A 23,554-nucleotide genomic window follows, 5' to 3' on the forward strand; every position below is an offset into this window, starting at 1 on the left:
GTCGAGGTTTCAAATAATAGGAAAGCCCTAAAATGGCATCATATCCTGGCTAAGGAGAATATACTCTTAGGTATTTATAACATCTTCTCTAACACTGTCTCCTTATATAAAGATCTATCTATGGGATCCCACGATGTTCTTAAAATGCATCAGCACTTAGTAGAGGAATTAATCCCCCTTCTGAGTAAAACTTGCAGTAATAAAAAAAGCAGTATAACACGGCAATTGGAGCTGGAGACACCATGGTACAACAAAGAGTGTCGCCTAGCCAAAAATAACCTAATTAAAGGCGTAAAATCGAAAGACCAGAAGAGGGTGCGAGAGTGTAGAGTTGAATACAAAAAACTCCTCCATAGAGCAAAAAAAGAGTGGGGCGACTCAATTTGGGAAGATCTTTTAAATGCAGCTAGGAAGCACGATCAATGCACCTTTTGGAGCTTGGTAACTAAAAACAACAAATCGGGGAGCTCCAATAGAGATTTCTTTCTAGATGAAAAAGTTTGGTATGACCACTTTTTCAAATTATATGATGCATCCGAGGTGCCCCTAGATCTTACTTGCACTGAACTTCCTCCCTCCCACCTTAACCCGGAAAAATTTACTATTGATGAGACAACTCGTGCAATAAAGGCAGTCAAGGCGGGCAAGGCGCCAGGGCCTGACAAATTACCAGGCGATTTGTTTATTCATGATATTGAAGTATGGTGCCCATACAATAACTTTTTGTGTAATTCCATTTTGTATGGTACTCCAATCCCGGAATCTTGGAAGGGGGCGGAAATAGTCACCATTTACAAAAAAGGAGACCGTTACAATCCCGGAAACTACAGACCGATAAGTTTAATTGATATTTTACAAAAAATCTTTGCCAGACATATTTTAAATCGTCTTTTAGATTGGATAGAGGAAACTAAGATCCTCTCGAAATATCAAGCGGGTTTTAGAACTAGAACAAGTACTGTAGACCAGGTACACAGGTTTATGTGTATTTGTTGGAAATATGTCCAAATAAAGAAGTGCTGCATATATGTGGCATTCATGGATCTACGCGCTGCGTTTGATCTTGTCCCTCGTACCCTGCTGTGGAATACCTTAAGGAACATGGGTGTCCCGGAAGAATTGCTGTCTAACCTCATAAAACTCCACACTGACAACTTTGCAAAAATAAGATGGGGAAGGAATGGTGAACTTACCCAAGCAATTCCAGTTAGACGGGGGGTAAGGCAGGGGTGCGTGCTGGCCCCTACCCTCTTTTCCCTATTCGTAAATGACATCCCCCCCTACCTGGCACAATGTAACCACGATTCCCCCAAATTATGCAATGAGGCAATCACAGCGCTTCTTTTTGCTGACACCATTTTAATATCCCAAACTCCCAAAGGTTTACAAAACCTAATAAATCAATTCGATGGCTATTGCAAAAAGAAGGGGTTAGAAATTAATTCAACTAAAACCAAATATATGGCTATTAATCCCCCAAAATCCTTTAAGAAAAACTTGGCCCTAAACAACACTAAACTGGAGTATGTAGAACACTTTGATTATCTGGGTATCAGGTTTGATAGTAAACTATCCTGGTTAAACCAGCTTGAAAAAAGCAGACTGATACTAAAGCATAACTCCCTCCCTATTTTAAAAATCCACGGTGGGAGTTCCTCAAGAGCTATAACACCTGCGATTGAAGTGTTTAAAGCTAAAGCACAATCTGCGGCCCTATATGGTGCCGAGATCTGGGGACCTTACTCAGATCAAACATTCCAGTCAGAGGAAAATGTGTTTTTTAGGCGTTTGCTAAGGCTTCCAACCAGAACACCCTTGGTTCCTGTTTTCTTAGACATTAACCTAAAACGCACAGACTATTTGTGCTGGTTGAGGCCACTGATTTATTGGGTGAGATTATGGACTACCCCGGAACTTGCTGACTATAGAATGGGACTGATGGAAATCATTAAACTAGATACATACAACTCAATTAAGTGGTTGAGACATATATCCTTATGGCTTACCAAAATAGGCCTCTCGCACTTTTGGACAAACCCAACAATTATGCAAATAAACTGTAAAAACCAGGTAAAACTTGCTTTCTGGTATTATATGAACTCCAACATATATGAATGTGCCACTGGTTCATTAACAATCAAGTTTTTACAATTTAAGGATACCCCCATATTTGAGCAATTCATGGATGAGGTGGAACCTCCACTGGCCAAAACCATGTATCTTCAGTATAGGTATGGGGTCCTACAAATAAATGCCAACACCTGTAGGTGGGGAAATCCAAATCCTAATAGGTCTAATTCACTCTGCAAATTGTGTGACTTGAATCAGAGGGAAGATGAGGCACACATCCTCTTCTTTTGCCCATTGTATAGACCTCAACGTATAAAATGGATTAAACCCCTTTGCAAAAACTTGGGCATACGTTCTTATAAAGAGGCAGAAAGAATACTTAGATCTTCAACTACTCGCCTGATAACCTTCGGAGTCAGTCGATTTCTCTATAGTATTTGCTTGATAAGAAAAAAGCATGGTTTTAAAACATAGATATAAATCTACTTTTTAACACTGGCCTTTTAAGTATTTATATATTGTATAAAGCTGTCTATTCTGTATTTTAACAAATAGGTCTGTTAATCTCCTTAAGGTAAAAATGTAATGCAAAAAGTGATAATGTAATGCACTGTATTATGAATTACAATCAACTTGGTGTAACTGTATATAACTTTGATTTGGTACAGGGACTGTATATTTGAGAATTTTGTAGCTTTTTTTAGCAACTTAGTTGCTGTTTTCAAGAATTATGTTTAAATGTATTTTTGATGTGTTGGCTTTATGACAAAATGTCGAATAAAAGCTTGGAAATGAATGTATATAGCCTTTTTTTCTTCCTGCAACCTAAATAAAAAATTTATAAATATATAACTTAGTTTGGCTGAGTTGAGTTTAATGAAAGATAACAACTGGGATACTTAATGTAATCTATGCTCTGAATTCACCTGTGGCAGATATGCCTTGCCCTATTATTATCTCTTTTTTTCTTGAGTAAACCAACACAGAATAAGATTTTGTGGCAAAATAAAATACTTTCTAAAATAAGTTCCACGTGAACACCTGTAAATTGTAACTTAATACCCAGTTCACATGGACTGGTCGCTCTTGCTTTTTGAAAGATTGATCTTCAGATGGTTCTACCACCAAGGGAAATCAAATGCTCCAGGACCAGAGGTAGACAGCCCAAACTGCCGGAGATAGTCTAGACAAAAGCAAGAAGAATCTTCAGACATCCAGAAAAGAGCCCTAACCTATAATGAGTGGTATGGAATAAACCATGATAGCAAGAATGCCCATGAAGGCTCCTGAAGCTCATTTTTAGCATCTGGCGTCAACCCCTTTAGCGGTCTGTTGTCAGGGGTAAGATGACCAATACAGGGTCACGTTATTTTATAGATTGTTACACTGTGATCCTAACCTTACATTATGACTGATGATGTGGCAATGTACTTCTTTGCTAGATGCACACACGTGCAGTTCTGTCATCAGCAGAAGAACCTTCTTCAGACCTAGCAGGGGCTTCACGCCGGAGGGCTTGCTGCCACACTAGCTGCACTCGCCCAACCCCCCTCCTGATGAAGGCGGGTAATGCTCCACCAACCTCGTCACACAGTGCAAGCCAGACACCTTGGCTTTAACGATGTTCTTTAACTTCTTGGTTCATTAGGCACCCCCCTCCCCCACAGCCACTTTTTTCACTCTGTTAGTTCAGCACCTATGGACGGTTGATTGGATGAGTCATCTGCTAAGTAGCTGCACTCACTGAGTCGCTCACCACCAAAAATGAATGCTCTCCGTAAAAATGCACACTCCTGTCACCCTGCATAGAGTAACTCTTTTCCACCCTCAATTCGCAGCCTTTCTGATATTTACTTTTACAACAGACTAATGAGTTACATTTTTGCTAAAATGCCTGAATGTAGTCGTCGATTTCAGACTACACTTTAGATCGTTCTAAGCCTCCAATCATACTATATTTTGTTTTGTAAACCTAACTGCTTAATTACATTGATTTTGAGTGATTATCTCTTTTCAAAGTGACTCAAAGCCTTTGGGGCACTAAGGCTCTTTGTATGCACAAAAACGTGTCAATAAAGCAAAATAATCAGCTCTGTGCTTTGTAATCAGCAACTGGATAGATGAGGCGGAGGGACGAGGCATCTGGATAATTTCTTCTTGTGTGACTGAGGATTTATTAAACTTAGATCATCGTCCAGATCGGATAATCAAGATATCAAAATCTAACACAAGCTCAACTAGACCACACTATGTTTTTAACAGATCCTTCACAGATACATTTTCACATTTCGTTAATGTCTTAGGCTACACAGTTTCATATTTTCACTGTGACTTATAACACATTGAGGCTGCAGTTATTTGTACAGGTTTAAAACGTTTTGTTTGTGGTCTCTTAGTCATGTCCCAGAATATCACTCATCTAATACTATGTTACCTTAATAAAAAAATTGTCGCGTACCAAAAGGCTCCAGACGTTACTTAAATGCACTTGAATGACACATGAAGAAATTGCACTACAGGCCAACTTGAAACTAGTACAAAAAATCCCATTTTGCCCAGAGTTTACCACCATTGGCTATGTTATTTCAGATGTGAGGGATTGATAAACCTATTTGTATCAGAAGCAAGATTACTGGGACTTTACTACATATAGGGCGCACTTTCCCTGTCTGGACCACGGCCCACCTTCAACAGGTGCAATGTGCGCAAACAGGGAAAGTGTGCTCTATTTTGTTGAAGGTGCTGCCCTCGGGGCAGCTGCAAACTCGTGCTGCCCTGGATGCAGCCCATTCAAGTGAAATATGGAGCAGCTTTGAAGCAGCTGCTCTGTGCTTCACTGTGCAAGCGGCAACCTATCTGCACTTTTAGGAGGTGAGAGAGATCCCCTTGCAGGTGGGTGCAGCGAGTGACTGCATCTGACTGCAAGGGAATGTCTGGGGAGTCCATAGGACCCACTTGTGACCCTCCAGAGGGCTGCAATCAGGGGGTGCACTGACAGTGTGCCACATTTTTGTGCCTTTGCGCTCGAGTCCATCATCTCCCGCGAGCACAGAGGTAAAGACATTCCCATACATGCATGGGGCCACACCCTCACACAAATGAGGGAATGTCCTCTTGAGATAGCGCTGGTGGTACCTGTGCGCCGGTGCTATCTGTATTACAGAGGGGGCTGCACAAGTGTCTGTGGCCCCTTTTGTAATACCAGAGTGCCCCAGGGACGCACAAAGCAGACGCGCATGCCCCCAGGGCACCTTCTATAATACGGTCCATAGTGGTATATTTTAACACATGGTTTGGAGCTATAAAAGTACCCAGATCTTTTGAAATAAAGTACAAACCAAACTGATATCTACTCTAGAGATTCGGATAGCCACGAACCAGTGCTTAATTTGTGAAAAAAATAAGTGCCAGGGCTCTCGTCAGGAGACCACTGCAGCTTGCACCACACATTGCCCCAGTCATGCTGCCAATGATAGTAACAACACGACTACTAACCATCACACTCCTACAAGTGTGACAATTCGGACTATATCCGGCCCCCAAAGCTATAAGTATGGCTTGGGCGGCAGCTAATATTAATTTTAAATTAATATTTAATTAATAATTACCTGTTGTTGTGGTCGACTTTAGATTATCCAGACAGCTCCACATTGTGGAAGATTGTCCCAAGTGCCGGTGCTGACAATTAAGTGCTGGTGCAAGCACTGAAAACTCCTGGCTTAAATTAAGCACTGCCATAAACCCTCATTTGGCCTTGCCTGGAATACTCGGGGAGGGGATTTACCAAAGTATAGGAAAATATTGAGTAATACGGTATCCTACTAGCAACAAGTGATAATGCTAGTAACTGGTTAAAAAGAACATGCTGCAATCATGGAAAACTAAAAAGAGGAATGGATTGGTGTATGGGAATACAAAAAACACAAATGTCCAAACAATGGGAACAAAATCTAAGCTTCATGGAAGGATACCGGAGATCAGTGTTATGGAGTGGTGAGAGTGTGGCTGGAACAGTACTGAGCAGAGATCACATGACTGGAATACAACTGGTTAACTTGTGCCCAGCAGTGGACTCTCTGGTCTTGGTGGTTCCTCCCCAAGGTATGAGGGGCTGCTGTCCCTTGGTTTGTTACCCCGGTTGTGGAATGATATCCATATGTATATAATAGCTCGCCTCGCAGACGTCATGTGAAGGAGTAAAGGCAATAATAAAATGCACTGACACCGAAAGAACCGTCTCACAAAAGAAGGGGCAGAAAGAAAAGAGTGGGAAGTAACGGGAAAAAGAATGAGGATAATATTCAGAATTTTGGGCAATGCTTATATGGAAGGTTGTTTTCTTCTGATCTTAAGCAAAAGTGGAGCCTGTACTCCAAGTACAGTTTTTTACAAGTGATACAAACTTACCTTGGACACCTCCATAATAGCCAAAATGTTCTGCTGCAGACGTGGAGGCAGTTATGAGGAAAGACATTTGTTTTCATTCGAGATGTTCTGACGCCAGGAAAAAATTGTGCTAGGTCATTCGATTGTGAAATGTTAACCTAGCAGTGCGCAGACGAGGCTAAAGGCATTATATGTGTGTCTTAATCAGAGACGCCGGATGGCATTTTGTGGACTTTGACAATAGTGCTAAGATGTTCCCGGGCAGGGGGAGAGGGGTTTGGTGGGATACAGATGTAGGTTTAAGTAGCTTGATTGAAATGAGGCACTTGTAATAGGCACACCAGAAGCATGCCTATGACTGCTTCGCCCTAGCCCTTCTGAGCTCTTCCAACTTAATGGTGGAATACACCGCATGCCAGGATTTTAAACAGCAGACACTAAATAGAGAGCATTCAAGACAGAACATAACATACCTCCCTTTTTCCAACAAGAACATGTAGATATCTACTACAGCCACAAAACATAAACACAGTATGAAGTATGCGACTACACAGCCTGCCCACACCATGGGAAACACAAAAGACCCATAAACACAAGTAAAACGAGTCCACGCAGACTGCTCACAGCTTACATAAAGTTTTGCATTCCAACCTCCCACTAGGAGACTTCCCTTCTGTTATTTTGATTGCATGCATTGTTATTTTATGTTAAGTATGTTGTGTACCTATAGGGGTTGTTACGTTTGAGAATGCTTGAAATAAGAACATCTGCAACGAAGGGATTGCACTATTTCAGTATGCTGGAGGCGTATGGTTATTGACACGTTGGCATTATTTGCACATTTCACATTACGTTTTATATCATGTTATAGTAATGTATAAGGTAGGAATTTTGTACTGTATGCAATGTTTGTCTTTTTAAATTGTTAGTGTGTTTTTGTGGACCTCCGTTGGAGTTCCAAAACAAAATTAAATAAATTTAATTGACATGTTTTCTTTCTCCCACTCCTGTTGCATGGAGGGGTTTCAAGGTGTTCACCATACAACAGGGAGTCAGTATCAATGGAGAGGGGTGACTAAAGTGGACATCCTTTCCCCCTGGCCCTTGTATAAAGTTGCCTTTTCCCATTCCATCCTGCAACCCCGAACAAAGTTCAAAGAAGGCAAAAGGAAAACCAAGCAGAAAATAAAGGAACTGAGGCAAGTGATTAATGTCTGCCCTTGGTTCACATTGAAGGAAAGATGTGGAGGTGCAGACAATTCAAGCTTCCTTCCAGTGACATCGACGTGGGCCCAGACAGCATCCCTGAAGAACGTAAAACATCAAAAGGAGTAATGGGCCCTACAGGGTGAGCAGGAAGTAGAGCTGAATCTGGCGAAAACCAGGGCGTAGAACATTTTTGGGACTTTAAGTGCTCTATTCTGATTTGAGCATTAACCCTACTCTTTGGTGTTGGAGACCATGATGAACTAGAGAAGCTCGGTGTTGATTTGGGCGGCATCAACAGGAGTTTGTGAGATGCGAGTCTTAATGAATGCAGAGTCACTGTTAAGCAGACAGAATTTATCTATTGCAAATTTGTTGTAGTCACGTGCATTGATGTCGTCAGCGAGGATGTCATTCTTTTTGTTTGATCTGTTTATTGTGAGTTTTTCATTATATTGTTAAAACATGTAAATAAGTAATGTGGTAATACAGGGGTATCCATATAAAATTTTGAAATAAAAAGCATTAGAAACAATAGTGCAGCTCAGTCCTTCACATAGCATTTGCAGTGCCATGGTTTACATGTTCGTGGTATTATTCAACCCGTATTGGTCTTATGCTACACTTCAACAATCTCGTATTCGTAGAAGAACAGAAAAATGAGTTACACTGTTGTTTGCCTCAGACTATGTCAGTAACATCAAACATATATATGAGTTCCACACTTCCAGTTGACCGATTCATTCAGGTGGGAGCAAAACGAAGTAGTTCCAACTCTGATCAAACATAAGGAAGAATTAAAGGTAGGAACAAGGGAGTAAACAAAAATAGGTTTGCTTGCACTCAAAGCATTGTCGTAAGTGCCAGTCATTATTGCACTGCAGAACAGTTTGTTCCCCTTCCCTTCTGCTTATACATCTCTGCACAGTCATTCATGAGCATTACATCTATTGAGAATATGTTCTGGTCATCGATTTCTATTCAGGTACTGGTTTCCCGTTCGAAGAATTATCTTAGGATCACATCTCAACTAGACGAAATAGGAAATTTGCGTAAACCAAAGATGTCCTCTCTACAAAGAGACACACTCCCATGCTCTTGCCCAATTAAATAAGGAGTGTGACCTGGCCAGTAAGGACTTGATTCCCAGTGTCTCATGATGAGACGATTTGCCACTATAAGGCCAAGGTCTATAAATCGGTTTGTGGCTCCGTGTTTTTTGTCTCTTATGAATACCCCCAGTATGCATACTTCCCATGATTTGGAAAGTGTGTATCCCTCCCTCCCCCCCTAAATAGTGCCGTAGTTTGGGACACGACCATAACATATGTATTATGTTAGCATCATGATAGTTGCATCGGGGACAACCCATATCCTGCCTGTGGAAGTAGCGATTAATTTTTTCTGAGGTCAAATATGCCCTATGTATTATTCAATACTAAACTTATTTAAATCTGCCATTACGAGGGGCATGTGTAGTACTCAAAACAACAAAATAGGAAGTATAGAGGTAGTGGATAGAATCTGCCTCCAGTACAAAGTTCATAAACACAGAGATTCTATCCTTAGATATTTTTATATTTTGTAATTACTCACGTTATGTGCACAAAGGTGGGGGCTGTTACTCCGGGAAATGTCCAGTAGGAACACTATGTGTTTTTAAAATACCCCTCACACACTATGATCTCATAGTGTCATGCTTCATCATGGGGGTCTTCCCGTCCCTCTACGGGGCGGGGCATGCTGCGACCGATGGCTACGTGGGAGCACCATATTTCGTGATAGGCTATGTGTGGTGTGGGTAATGGGAGTGGTAGGGAGTGTGGAGACTAGTGAAATAAACTTTAAAAATTTCCTGGCTAGTAGAAAAAATATATTTTATTCGCTTCTCCAGCTGGAAATGTTAAAAAGGGGTTAGGGAGGGTGTATTTAATATGCCCTCCCTGGTCGACATGTTTCGTAAGCAGTCCCCCCTGCTTTACTCATCATGGAGCAGCACGGAGGCCAGTGGGAAGGAGAGGACGGATCTCAGGTCATTGTTTACAATTGGAGACACCCTCCCCTCCGTGGCAAGCTCATGAGGCCAGTTTAAATGAGGAACTATCTGGCCTAGTAGCCAATTTTTGAAGGGGTGAATTATCAACCCTTTTCAAAACAGATGTGCTTATTTTTGCAATCTGTTTTTAGGACAATAGGCATATCACATATATTTAGATTTATTTGAGTGTAGTAGGGATCACATATGGTCCTGAAATATAACTTCACAGGCGCCACTCTGCAGAGTGATACATTCAATATTTAATTACGGAGCATACGTGGGCCAGAAAAAGGGAGTTGGTAATAGAACAGTAAATTAGTGAAATAAGAAAGAAGCCGCTGGAGTACCACCATCTTGATGCGCAATAACCTTACTGTCTTCCAATATTCCATCAGCGATGTTAAAGAGGTAAGTGTTCTAGTGAAGTTGCCATTTAGCAGGTCGTGGTCATTTTGGTAAGCTCACATACCCAGGTACCTAAACATGGTCAATTGCCAGGTGACTGGGGCATTGCCAACTATGAAAGCCGGGTTACACGTGTGGGGGTCAAAAGGAAACAGACATGATTTCCCTCAGTTGACACGCAATTCAGACAGACCTGCAAAGAGAACAAGTGTGTTCGGTATGCTGTCTGAGACAACAGCAAATCTTCCACGTATAATGATACTGCGTGTGTGTCCTCGCCCAATGGTATGCCCAACAATCCTGCAGAGGAGCATGCATGGCTAGAGCTAATGGCTTAATGGCCAGTGAGAAAAGAAGGGGAGAAAAAGGGCAGCCCTGTCTGGTACACCTACCCACTTTTATGGGTTTCGAAGCAAAGCTATGAGTCCGAACCCGTATGGTTGGCCTGTGGTATAAAAGCTTGACCAGATGGATGAAGTAGGGTCTAATACCATTACTTGGTAAAACATTAAAGAGGAAGGGCCACTAAATAGTGTTGAATGCCTTTCCCAAATCAAGAACAAAACATCCAGGCATAAGAAGCGCATTGCATGACGCGGAAAAGTCGATCCAGCTTGAGAGAGGTTGTATGCTATGGAGCAAACACATTCTGATTGCTATGTATTAAATGGGGCACCAGCGGAGCCTGTCACCCTACCAATATCCCAGCCAGAATCTTATAATCCATGTTTAGCAACACCAGTGGGTGGTAAGAGCCAAGTTGGGTGGGGTCTCTGTAGGGCTTTGGTAGGGTGACCAGTGTGGCCTCACATAGGGAGTCCGGCAGGTGGGAGGATGGCAGCGCCTCATCATACACCTTCCTGCTGTTGCAGGGCTAAAAGGTTTGCATATGCTTTATAAAATTCAAATGGAAAGACATCTAGGCCCGGCACCTTCCCAGAGACAAGAGTTCGTACTGTATTCTGAACCACAACAGTTGTGATGGGAGTGTCTTATTCCAAGCGTTGATCCGGGTCAACATAGGATAGGGGAGGTCCTCAAGGTATCTGCTTATTTCCAATCGGACACCTCTAAGGTTGATTGATAGAGCATCGTGAAATGGACAACCATAGCCTTATGTATTTCATGTTGCATGTATCGCAATTACATGGCTGTGGAACCGCAATGCAGTAATAGGACGTCTCGGTTGTTCCCTGTCAGAACAACCAGGTGAGGAGGATTCCGGAGTGATCGGCCGCCACGTCTGTCCTGGCTGAGTATGCTGCGTAGTTCAGGCATCTCAGCCGCTTGGCAAGCGCAGTATGTGTTGTCCTCGCTGTCATTAATTCCGAGGCACAGGAAGGATCAGTGGCAGAACGAGTCTCAAGCATCAAAAGTGCTCATTCCGTCTCCATTAATTCACTCGCGACCTGCCTCTGCATCCCACAACCCAGACAAAGGCAGTGACCTCTCAGTGTCACCTTTAATGCATCCCATTCCACCAAGGTGTATGCTGCCGTTCTCGTGTTAGGTTTGAAATATTCCATGGTGGCAGTGAGAAGAGATTTGCAGAAGGGTGGATCTTCTAGCATGGCAGGCAGCAGACACCAAGTGGGGACCGGTGAGGGTCGCGCGTCGCAGGCAATTGCAATGTACTGCGGATTATAGACTGAATGGTTACGACCTAGAAAATCAGCATGCATTATAGAGGGTAATAAATTGGGCGTGCTCAAAATCCTGTCTAGGCGAACATGTACAGCATGCCGGGTAAAATAGAACGAGTACACTCGTGTCGGTGTGATACAGTGCCTCCATATGTTCACCAACCCCCACTGTTGTGTCCATTCCCTTAATGTCAATGCATTGGCAGATGCTGCCGTACATCTTAGCAGTGGGAAGGAACGATCTAAGCCCGTGTCCAGTACACTATTAAAATCTCCACCTATCAACCATGGCAGGTCACACCATTTAGAGAGTATCTGCGATAAAGATCGCCAGAAAGACCCTTGTTCTGTACTGGGTGCATATATGTTACCTATTAAACTGCGACGACCATCAAATCTTCACTTAAGAAAGACGTATCTACCCTCTGCGTCTATCACCGCCTCCTCTTTCAAGAGAGGAGTGCCCAGGCGGACCCAAACCAACACTCCACGAGCATATGATGAGTAGTTTGCGCAAATACATGTCCCCTCCATCTGCATTGTAACTTAGGTGCTTCTAGATGTGTTAAGTGCGATTCTTACAGGAGAGCTATTTGTAGGTTATGTTGTTTGAGGTACGAGTATACTTCATACGGCGGGAAGGATAAGCCAAACGTTCCAGGTGATAATACGTTACATTGCCATGTTATGCCTTTGTGCAAAAAAGTTAACTGCGAGGGGCCAGAAACGTACATGTCGTCATGTTTAGAGATAGCAGCTAGAATCTGTAGAGAGTACATACAGTAGAAACTAATTGATTGATTGATTGATTGATTGTGGGTTTCTAAAGCGCTAGAATCGACTCCCGAAGGAGTATCTCTACGCTGTAGACCGCTGGGGAACCCGTCCTGGCTTTCCCTGTGAGATGGTCCCTACTCGGTATCTCCAAGGTGAAACCAGGCCTCCCCGGCATATGTGGGGGGCCGTTGTGGAGATGAGGCAAGCTAATGCCCAGAGTTGCCGAGTGTGATCCCTGGTTAGAGTAGGCACCGAGGCGAGAATTATCGAGTCCGCTGACCCTGGTCCACGACCCTGCCGCGTCGGGGATAGAACCCTGGTCCCGGGCCATCCTCTGCTTCCGGGTTTGCCGTCTCTAACCAGTGAGCCACACCACAATTAAGCTGAACGTAAAACTGAATACCAACATGGCGATTTAACAATACCAAAAGAGCAGTTCATCAACCAAGCCTGACCCGTAGAATATGTGGGTAGGAGGGCACATAGCCTTGCAGAGCACTCAGAGACCACATCAAGCTCGAACATGTTAACATTAAACTGCTGCCCGGTTACTTGTAGATAGGTAAATAAAGATGTAGCAGTAAGCAAATAGCAATAAGAGATATGCGGAATGTCAGATGACATCATCGGACGTCTCTGGGGTAATGTTTGGCATAGTCTGTGAGTTAAGTGTCTGATGGGCAGACCACCGAAGATTCCTGATCTCCGAACGATCGAGCGGACGCTGCGACCTTATCAGAGTCTTTTGCAGAATCAGAAATCCGTTCTGCCTCCCGGTCAGCCTGCTGCCGCTCTTAAAAGATTTGTTCTAGGTTCGGAACTACAGTCCATTTTGGTGAACGTCATCTCCCCTGTCGTCTACGTTGCTCAAATGCTTTCGCTGCAGTGCCTTGCTCCCCTCCCTCGACACTCGGCCGGAGACCAGAGAATTTTTCAGAGGCTTCTAGCCAGTCCAATGGGTCTTGCCGCATATCAAAGAACCTTGCCTTTCCATTGGCCACCACCCGCAATCTGGAGGGAAAAGCAGAGTATTGGATATCGAACTGTTAAAGTTGCTGCTTCACTGCTAAAAACGAGCTGCGTTGAGACTGTACCCCCGTGGTGTAATACGGGAAGAACATAACTTGTGCATTCTCCAACCTGACCTCCTGCAGCTTTCTTGTTGTATTAAGTCTCTGCCACGGAAATGGAGTACCTTAAAGAGGAATGGTCAAGGGCTTGAGCCCGGCGCAGGCTTCCTGGAGGGGATGCGTTGCGCCCTCTCGACTGAGCAGTAGAATGACAGGGATGATGTCGGCAGCAGTTCCCAGAGCCATCTCTTAATGAACGCTACTGCATCCTGGCCCTACATCCCCTCTGGAAGACCTATTAAGCGAATATTCATGAGTCCCGCTCTGCATCCTCCACCCTGTTGTCCAGGTGGCGAAGTCTGGCCTCATAGTCCTGCATCTACTTTTCCATTATTTCAGTAGCCGGTTGTACCACAGATAGAGTTTGTTCTGCAGTTGTAGCTTGGTCAGATAGTTTTCGGTGATCGGCATGGAGTAGTGTGAGATCTGCCATCACATTATCGGTTTTAGACTCCAATGAGACACGGGAGCGTACAATAGCATTTAGCATAGCGTCAAATCTGCCTCAGTATGGGGTTAGGGTGATGATCTTGGGAGTCCAGTTGTTCAGGTTCTATTACAGAGGAGGATTGTCAGCGAGGATATCAGTCATCAGAGATGGAGAATCCATCAATGTCATGCACCAACTCTTCTTGACGTCAAAAGAAACAAGAATTGGGTCTCCCCATCATCTTAAAATGTCTTCATGTCAAAAATCTGGAATGTCTTCGATGGCATTAATGTCCTGGTGTTGACATCGAGCCAGCCTTTGACAGAGAATACATTAAGGACAAAGCTTGGTTGCTTCTCAGTGGCTCTTGAGAAAAGGGATTTTCTGTTCTCAAATGTTTTCCTCTCTTCATCAGTACTCATGCTTCGAAGCATGCCTCTTAGTCTTATACATTTACAGTTCGTCAACATTCTTTTAACATATCTTCTGGCATAACTTACAGTCTTTTGCTGTATGCGATGTTAGGAGGCATATCACATACGCTTCGTGAAGGTATGATACTGCTGGCTTCCTTCCATAGGAGCAAAAACGTAACAAAAAGCAAAGATATTTCTTTAAGTAAATTCCTTTTAAGAATCAGGAAAAAAATTACTTCACTAGAACGTACTATCAAAGACGTCAAGTGGAAGTAAAACAAAGATGACATTTAGACTGAAATTTCAGGGCAAAAAACAGGTGTGAAGCCTCTGTGTTCTGGTTCAGAGGCAACGGCCAGTACAATGCATCATATGTAGGGAAGTTCCTAGAATCGTAAAGAGACAGGACTACTTTTCACAGCTTTAATTGTGAGCCTACCAGACTGCACTCTTCCTACATGTTAGACAGGTTTTCACCATTAAGCACAGCAGATTCTGAAATGCAGTCTTGAAACTGGTTCCCTTTTCAGTCTGGCAGACTACACTGAGGAAAAATCTTCCATAAGGTAGGCTTCTAAGATTGCTCATCATCTAGACACTTGCAACTTGTGTTTTTATGTCTAAGGCCATATACATCACAATTAAGTGTTCCGGAGATCCACGCATGCAGTGAGGAATTATTCTAACATTAGAGAGCATCAATTCAGAACGCAGTGCAATCATCTTTTAACAAATAAGTAGAAAAACACAAGGCTACCTACACGAGTCCTGAACGTGGGTACTGCCTGAACGTGGGTGCCGTATTTTAGCAAAAGTCCTTCATATTCAATAGATATACTTTATAGACTACTCTCACCAATCTTTCTGGCATTCACTTGTTTAAGTATAGGAACTTCATTACAAGCACATGATAGTCTGAGTTGCATAGGTTAAATAGAAATAAAACAATACATTTAAATCTGATGCTTGGCCTCACTTAAATAAATTATTATTTGACCTTGAGCAGTCATCCCATAAAGGCCAAGAAAGTAAAAAGTATTACAGAATACATCTCTGTATGTATATGGTGGCAGAGTCTATATAGTGAACATAAAGAATATGCAGTAACTACCCTTAACAACTTAATAGATATTTCCTAACAATTCTTTAATTCTTACTTTTGACCTAGTAATTGATTAATCCAAAGTGGGGATGTGTGTTGGGGATTCCTAAACATACAATGAAAATGTAGTTTTACTTAGCCTTAGTGTGTTTCGTGCTAGTGGAGTCCCCGCCATCCAAGCATTGTTGGTAACAGGACCAAAAAAATTATTAATTTACATCGTTAAATTTGGCCCATCTACACACTGTGCAATGATCCTATTGGACTATTTAGTTACTATTGAACTATTCCCTTTTGAAAATAAGTTGTCCAGTCGCTACCCTGCAGAAATGCCGTCTTGTGTGCTAATGAAATTAGAGACAAAATGTAACTGCTATACTTTACATACATTTCCTTCCTCTTGAGTCAATCTCAACGATTTATTTTAATAGATTTGATTAGCAGGAGTTTGATATTTGATTGAAGTTTAGGGTATGTAACCAAGCTTAGTAACAGGCTATATGTTCATAAATGGCTCATCTTATATAAGGTTTAGTGAAATCATGTATGCGGCTGACTAATGGTAAAAACTTTATTATTCGCAATGCAATGTACCAAGGGTACTTACATGCAAAAATTAATCATGTGCTTATTTAGTACTGACTTGAGGTGTGCCTATCACTGTAATAATAGCATTATAGGTTCAGAAAAATCAGTCTCTGCAGTAGCTGTACATTTTTATTTAGAGATCTATTATAGCACCTCTATACACTTGGGAAAACTCATTATCAGTAATTCTTAAATTATCTCTTCTGCAGGTGCCTTTTGTCCCAAGAACACTGAAGTGGACTATCGGACAGGGAATCATTGCAGCTGAGGAAAATACCCAGATCTTTATCAGAATGTTACCTTACCTGGACAAGAATACTGATGCGGACATCAAATCTCCCAAAAGGGCGACCACTGAACTGAGTCCTCTAGAGGTGTTATAAGGGAAACGGATAACAAAAGTAATGAAAGCAGAATAATCTATATAAATAAAAATGTAAATGTTTGTTCAAAATCGTAAATCTCCGAAAGGTCTTCACCGATTGCTTTGAAATTTTGACACAACGTTGGATTTGAATATGCGCATGTTTTAATATACACAACGTTGGATTCGAATACGCGGGTGTTTTTAATCGAAACCCCGAACAGACACATAAAAATGTCAATGTTTGGTTGTTCAAAATCTTAAATTTCCGAAAGTTCTTCACAGATTGCTTGGAAATTTTGACACACTGTTGGATTCGATTAAGCACGTGTTTATATATACACAATGTTGGAGTCGAATACGCGCGTGTCCAATACACGCATGTTTTTAATCTAAAGGCTGAACAGACCCTATCGATTTGGTTGCTGCGCAACAACTACAAGGGACGCATAGAGACAATAGTCTACATATATTAGGATGGACAGTTGGTGTCAGGATGGCAGACCGGGAAGTGGGTGGAGGGAGGGGGGGGGGGGGGGGGGGGGGGAGTTGGTTCACTTTGCAACATTAAGAAAGGACGCATAGAGACAACAGTCTACATATATTAGGATGGACAGTTGGTGACAGGATGGCAGACCAGGATGTGGTTGGAGGGAGGGGGGAGGAGTTGGTTCACTTTGCAACATTAGCGCATGTTTATATATACACAATGTTGGATTCGAATACGCGCGTGTTTTTAATCGAAAGGTCGAACAGACCCTATCAATTTGGTTGCTGCGCAACAAATACAAAGGACGCTTGGAGACAATAGTCTACATATATTAGGACGGACAGTTGGTGTCAGGATGGCAGAACGGGAAGTGGGTGGAGGGAGGGGGGAGGAGTTGGTTCACTTTGCAACATTAAGAAAGGACGCATAGAGACAATAATCTGCATATATACTAGGATGGACAGTTGGTGTCATGAGGGCAGACCAGGAAGTGGGTGGAGAAAGGGGCGGGAGGAGTTGGTTCACTTTACAACATTAGCGCGTGTTTATATATACACAGCGTTGGATTCGAATACGCGCGTGTACAATACGCGCGTGTTTTTAATCGAAAGGCCAAACAGACCTTATTGATTTGCTTGCTGCACAACAACTACAAGGGACGCATACAGACAATAGTCACAAAAACATATTGTATACCCACAAGCATTGTGAAATTAAACATATTAGAAACGTGCGCTTACTCTTTCCTTTCTCTTCCATTTAACAAGAGTGAGCCACAGCAACGCGTGGCCAGGTACAGCTAGTTCTATAATAAATCTTCTGGCCTGGGGCACTGTCATCATTTCATGAAGGGGAGTCAAAATGTGGCGTAACCATTACTTAACATAAATTAGTATGGGTGTTTTTATGAGTTACCTTATTAAGACTGTCCTTTTCAAACTCTTGTAACTGTTTCTGGAAGCCAGTGTTTGGGTTGGCACAAGATCTTGCGGCTCGCACTGCAGACAAAGCATCTTCCCAGCCAAAATCTGTGATGACCATGACATAAGCTACTACCAAGGTCACGCTCCTGGAAACACCTGCAAGACTGAACCACCAAAAAGGAATTATTAGAGGATGCAGCATTTTTTAGACCATCAGAGCTAATCACTAAATGAACAATAATAAAAAGTCACATACCTCCTGTAACACTCTTTCTGGTGGAAACTCTATCTACCTTCAGACTCCTCACCTGAAAGAACAATTCACAGGCGTCAGACCAAACCTGGAAAACTTCAAAGTAACAATGATGTTGGTAGAGTGCGCTGGACTCAGTCGGCGCCGGAAGTGAAATCAGACAATGTCACTGAAGCCATAAAGCCACCACCCCAGCGCATCAATGTCTGTTACTCTCCATTTTTTCCAAGTCTTCGAGACAAGAGGGCAGACTGACATCATTGAAGAATTTGCAGTTCCAGAAAAATACAAGATGGCATCTTATTAACTTTCGTTATAACACATCTATCAAAAGGGGAGACGGATGGGTAGGTCAGAAATCTGCAGATAGATAGAGTATCCACCAGAAAGATCATTACCGCAGGTAACTTTTTCTTCTGATGGATACTTCTACCTGCAGAATCCTCACCTGTAGACCAGGTTTCATTGCAATACACTGCCCAGGAGGAAGATTGATGGATGGTTAGACAAGTAAATCCTGCAAGACGGATATGGCAGTGTCCGTCTCAGCGAAACTCTGAATTCAGATAATAGTGTTTTACAAAGGTATTCAAGGAAGCTCACGTTGCCGCCTTACAGATTTCTGCAATCAGTACTCCCAGAGCAACAGCAGAAGTGATCAACTTAGCCCTGGTGGAATGGGTTCTAATACCTGCAGAACACTCTATCTTGGCTAAGGCATAACAGATCTTGATGCAGAAGATGATCCATCGAGTTAGAGTGCTCCTCTGTACTGCCTTTCCTTTTTTGCCACCACAGTAGCCAACAAGAGCTGGTCATCTGACCGGAGTTCCTTGGTGCGCCCGGGTAGTAATTAACCTCCCACCAAAGATACACGGAAGATACAACCAATATACCCGCTCCTCCTCTTTCGTAAGATGAGGTGCAGGGTAAAAGATCAGAAGAGTAATGGTTTAGGCATGATGGATTGGGGTGATCACTTTAGGAAGGAATGCAGTTCTGGTTCGCAGCAACAACTAATCTGGAAAGGTAATAAAAAGAGGGCAACCGTTAATTGCCTGAACCCACTGACCCTGCTAACAGAAGGGGTGGCAATCAGAAACAGTTTTGAGGGTCAACATACGAAGGGTACAAGTTTGAAGGGTCTCACACGGAATCCTATTAAGGAACCACAAAGGGAGTTGGAGGAAAAATGTTGGTCAGGTTCCTTAAGAAAACGCATGCAGACAGGCCATTTGACCAGGGTTGGCTGATCCGGCAGACAGAAAAAAAGCAGACAATGGGTCTAAACAACCCTTCACAGTGATAATAGCGCATCCTCTCTGAGCAAGGAAAAGTGCAAATTGCAGTACTTGAGAGTTTGGCCTGCAAGGGATCCACACCACTGTCCCCACACTATGTAACAAAGTTACCCCATCTTCCAGAATAAGCAGACTTAGTGGAGAGGCGACGAGCAGACGAGATTATGTCTACTACCATCGGTAGCAGCTGAAAGAAGCTCGGTTTTTCCTGCTCAACCTCCAAGCATGTAGGTCGAGATCTTGGGAGATTAGGGCACGGAACCATTCCCCCAATTAGGAGAGAGGGTCCTGCCTGAGTGGAAATCGAAGCGAGGGACATGTGAAGAAGCATAGAAGGTCCGCATACCACAAACTTTTAAGCTAGTCTGAGGCAATGAGATTGACATGGACCCCGTTTTGGTGAATCTTCCTGAGACCTTGAGGAATCAAGGGTATGGGGGGAACGCATAATGCAGCTAAAAGTCCCACAAAGCACATCCCCTAAGGCTCTCCTCAATGGATACTCAGAGGCACAGAACTGCTGGCACTAAGTATTTTCCGAGGGGGCACATAGGTCCACTTCAGGAGTGCCCCACTGAGACTATCTCTGCCAGAAAACGTCACTCGTTATCGGCAAGGCGACTTTCGCTCAGGTTGTCAGGTCTGACATTCAGAGACCCCGACAGATGATTGGTGGTGAGCCAGATTACTTGGCAGTAAGCCCAAGACCATAATATCATCGCTTTCAGGCAAAGGAGGTGAGACCCTACTCACCTTTGCTTGTTGAAATACCACTTCATAGTCATGGTGCCCGTCAAGATCTGGATGAACCGGCCTAAGATGGAGGCAAGGAAGGCCTTGAGCGCCAGCCGAAATGCCTGCAGTTCCAGAAGGTTGATGTGAAGCACCTGCTCTTCTTCCACTGCATAAATATGGGAGAGTACAATGGAGTCTGACAGGTGTCCCCCGTACTGGAGCCACTGCGTGGACAGGCACCACTGCAGAGTCCTCATGTGCCAACTGGGAAGATGCTGGAAGCTAGCAGACCTAGAAAATGCTGGACTATGAGGACTGGAATTTGTGCACCTCGAAGAAAAGATGGACCATCTCCTGGATGTCTGTGATAGTCTGAGTTGGAGAAAAGGTGCACCGAAGAGTAGTGTGCAGTTCTGACCTTATGAACTGAAGTCACTAGGAGGTCGACAGGTGAGATTTGGCTCATTGATCAAAAAGCTGTGATTCTGTCGACTGCAGGTGGAGTAACACCATGTTCAGATAGCTCGCTTTGATAGACAGTCGTGGAAAGATGGAGATGCCAGAGTGGCTAAGATGGGCTGAAATCACTGCCATCCCTTTTGTGAAGGCTCGAGGTGCTAATCTCAACCCAAAGGGCAGTACAGAAAACTGGTAGATCGTACAACCACCACAAATCACAAGTACATCCAATGCGACTGCAGAATCAGGATGTGCAAGTATGTATCCTCCAGGTCGAGCGCCACCCTCCAGTCTCCAAGCTCCAACGTCAGTAGAACTTGAGCTAGGGTCAGCATCTTGAACCTTTCCTTTTTGAGGGAGAAGTTCAGGTTCCTGAGATCCAGAATTGGATGCTGACCATCATCCTTCTTGGGCACCAGGAAGCGACATGTGTAACAACCCAGGCCCTTTAGGTTCTCTGGCACTAACTCTATCACTCGTTTGAGAAGGAGAGCTGCCAACTCTTACTGAGGAATGGACAAATGTTCAGGTGGTGGAGAGGAGAGAGGATATGGGGGCAGATCCTGAAGGAAGGGAATGGTGTAGCCCTTTTGTACGATTCAAAGAGCCCATTGTTCCGAAGTAATGGCCTCCCATGTTGGAAGAAAACTGGACAACAGCTCTCCAAGTGGCTCTGTCTGACCTTGAGGAAGCAAACTAGACTTGCTTTCCTAATGGTGCAGAGGAGGAGGGTTGTAAAGCAGATCCATGGCCTTTACCTCTAACACAGCTTCTGTATTTGCAGACTAGATGATTCTGTGGCTGCTGAAGTGCATTTGGGTACTACTGGGAGCAAAATGAGGAGCCTCATCTGAAGCAGCGAAAGGACCAGAAGTCCTTGGTGGGGGGCGTAAGCTGAAGGGCAAAATACCTGAAGGCCAAACACCCAAACGTGGCTTTACATGCCTTGAACTGCTCTAGCACGAAGTCAGCCTTGTCTTCAAACAAGCAGACACTTTCAAAGGGGAGATCCAGGGTGTTAGCCTGGACATTTGAGTAAAAAATGGACGTCCTCAGCCATGTGTGGCTTCTTACTGTTACGGAGGTAGCCATGGCTCGGGTGATAGAATTCGAGGTATCTAGCCCAGATTTTATTATATACTGGGATGCATTCTATGCATCAATAATGATTTCCCAGAAGTAGTCCTTCATATCGGTAGGAACATGAGGGTAATTTATTTTGGCTATGTTTCACAAGGCGTGTTTGAGCAAGAAGGGAGTTGACATTTAGACTTAAGAGGCCATTTCTGCAGAAGGAATGTCCTTTAACTGTTTTAAAACCCCTGTGAAGGGGGCTGTAAGGAAAGGCACCTCCCGATTGGATTGGGTCCCCGAAAAGAACGCCCAGATGACCAAGCTCTCTGGCAAACAGTGCGTGGAAAGGAATGTGGGCTCACCAGGAAAGGAACAATAATGGCAGGCAAAAAGCTGATTGGCCGCTGGAGCAGAGGATGCCTTCTCCCGTGGCGTCATTACAGGTCCCAGGAATGTGTCATTGAAGGTGAAGGGGAGAAGCTGTCCGAAGAAGCCGATGACAGTAGGAACACATTGCTTTTATTTCTGTTGGCAATTGTAGTTTTCCGACCTCTGCGGTGTTCAGCATGACTTTATGCAGAAACACAACGTCACACCTTGGTGGTCCAGCAGAGAAGTCTATAGCCAACTCTGATGAGCTGTCTAAACTACTGGCTGTAGACAGGCCTTGAAATTCAAGAGGGTCCTGATCAGGGTCACCACCCAAAAAATTATTCACACAGTCAGAATCCTTGCCAGATATTTAATGGAGCAAAAGGGGGTGGTGATGGACGGAGCATCTGAACCAATCAAACACTCACACCCAGTCAAAAGATCTGGGTTTAATTCATCACCGTTCTTTAGCCCACTCTGCCACCCCAGTTCAGACATGGCTATATGCAAATCAGTCTGACCCTGTGCCTCATGGGAACAGTCCAGCCCGAACTGCCAAACCATGCCTTCCCTGGACCGGAAACAAGCTTCCGAGGACCGGTTTCTGGCATTACAGCCGTCTTCAGCCTGGCTTGCTTGAATCCAGTGGCAAAGTGAGCAAGGGACTCACGTCTGAGCATCATCCCTTTTTGTATCGAGATATTTAATGGAGACATGATCTATAAGCCTCCTCCTCAAGTAACCTCTGGGCCTCTCAGCGATAGTGAATCTCATGCGAGACATTAGGCTGCGGCATCGACAGCACCATATGTGGGGAAGAAGGTGGTGGTGGTAGAGGCAGTAGAGGCGGCATCGGCTGGAGCGCTGAGAAACAATGGGGCCATCAAGCCCAAAGGTGCACTGGATGGCATCTAGGCCTTTGTGAAGATTGAGTACATCTCATTGAGGAATGCTGCTGGGTCGGATCCCCGAGTTGGGTCCCCGGGTGAAGGTCGGTGTCGGAGGCTTAACACATAGGTGTGTTGCAGCTGAAGGCACTGGAAATAGAGCTCTGTCCAGAGTGGGGTCCTCAGAAGGAGCAGAGCTGTGCAGAGGATCCATCAGCGTCAAGTTGACAAGCTCTGGTTTCAAGGACGAAGGTGCTGTGGGAGATGGAAAATGATGAGGAGACTTAACTTTTGAGTGCTTTTGCTCCTTCCTTCTGTGCTTTCTCTTCTTGTCCGAATGGGAGGATGAAGAGCAGGTACAGCGCTTCTAGCGTAGATCGTCATCCTTTACTTGGACCATGAAGAGTTTGGCCTCCCACTCTCGATGGCCTTGGGATGCATGCTGAGACATGAGGAGAAGGACTTCAAATCGTGGTCCGACCCTAAGCACCACAGACACAGAGCA

The 23,554-nt window shown here is 43.8% G+C and overlaps 1 protein-coding gene across 1 annotated transcript in view; it reads right to left on the bottom strand.

The window, feature by feature from the left end:
• Positions 1-23,554, bottom strand: part of DUSP22 (dual specificity phosphatase 22) — a 340,779-nt gene that overhangs the window by 45,996 nt on the left and 271,229 nt on the right. The window contains exon 6 of the mRNA XM_078688030.1: positions 17,961-18,132. Coding sequence (XP_078544156.1) covers positions 17,961-18,132 — 172 coding nt within the window. The remainder of the gene's footprint in view (positions 1-17,960; positions 18,133-23,554) is intronic.

Source organism: Lissotriton helveticus, chromosome 4_1, assembly GCF_964261635.1.
Source record: "Lissotriton helveticus chromosome 4_1, aLisHel1.1, whole genome shotgun sequence".
In the NCBI taxonomy this organism is placed as follows: domain Eukaryota; kingdom Metazoa; phylum Chordata; class Amphibia; order Caudata; family Salamandridae; genus Lissotriton; species Lissotriton helveticus.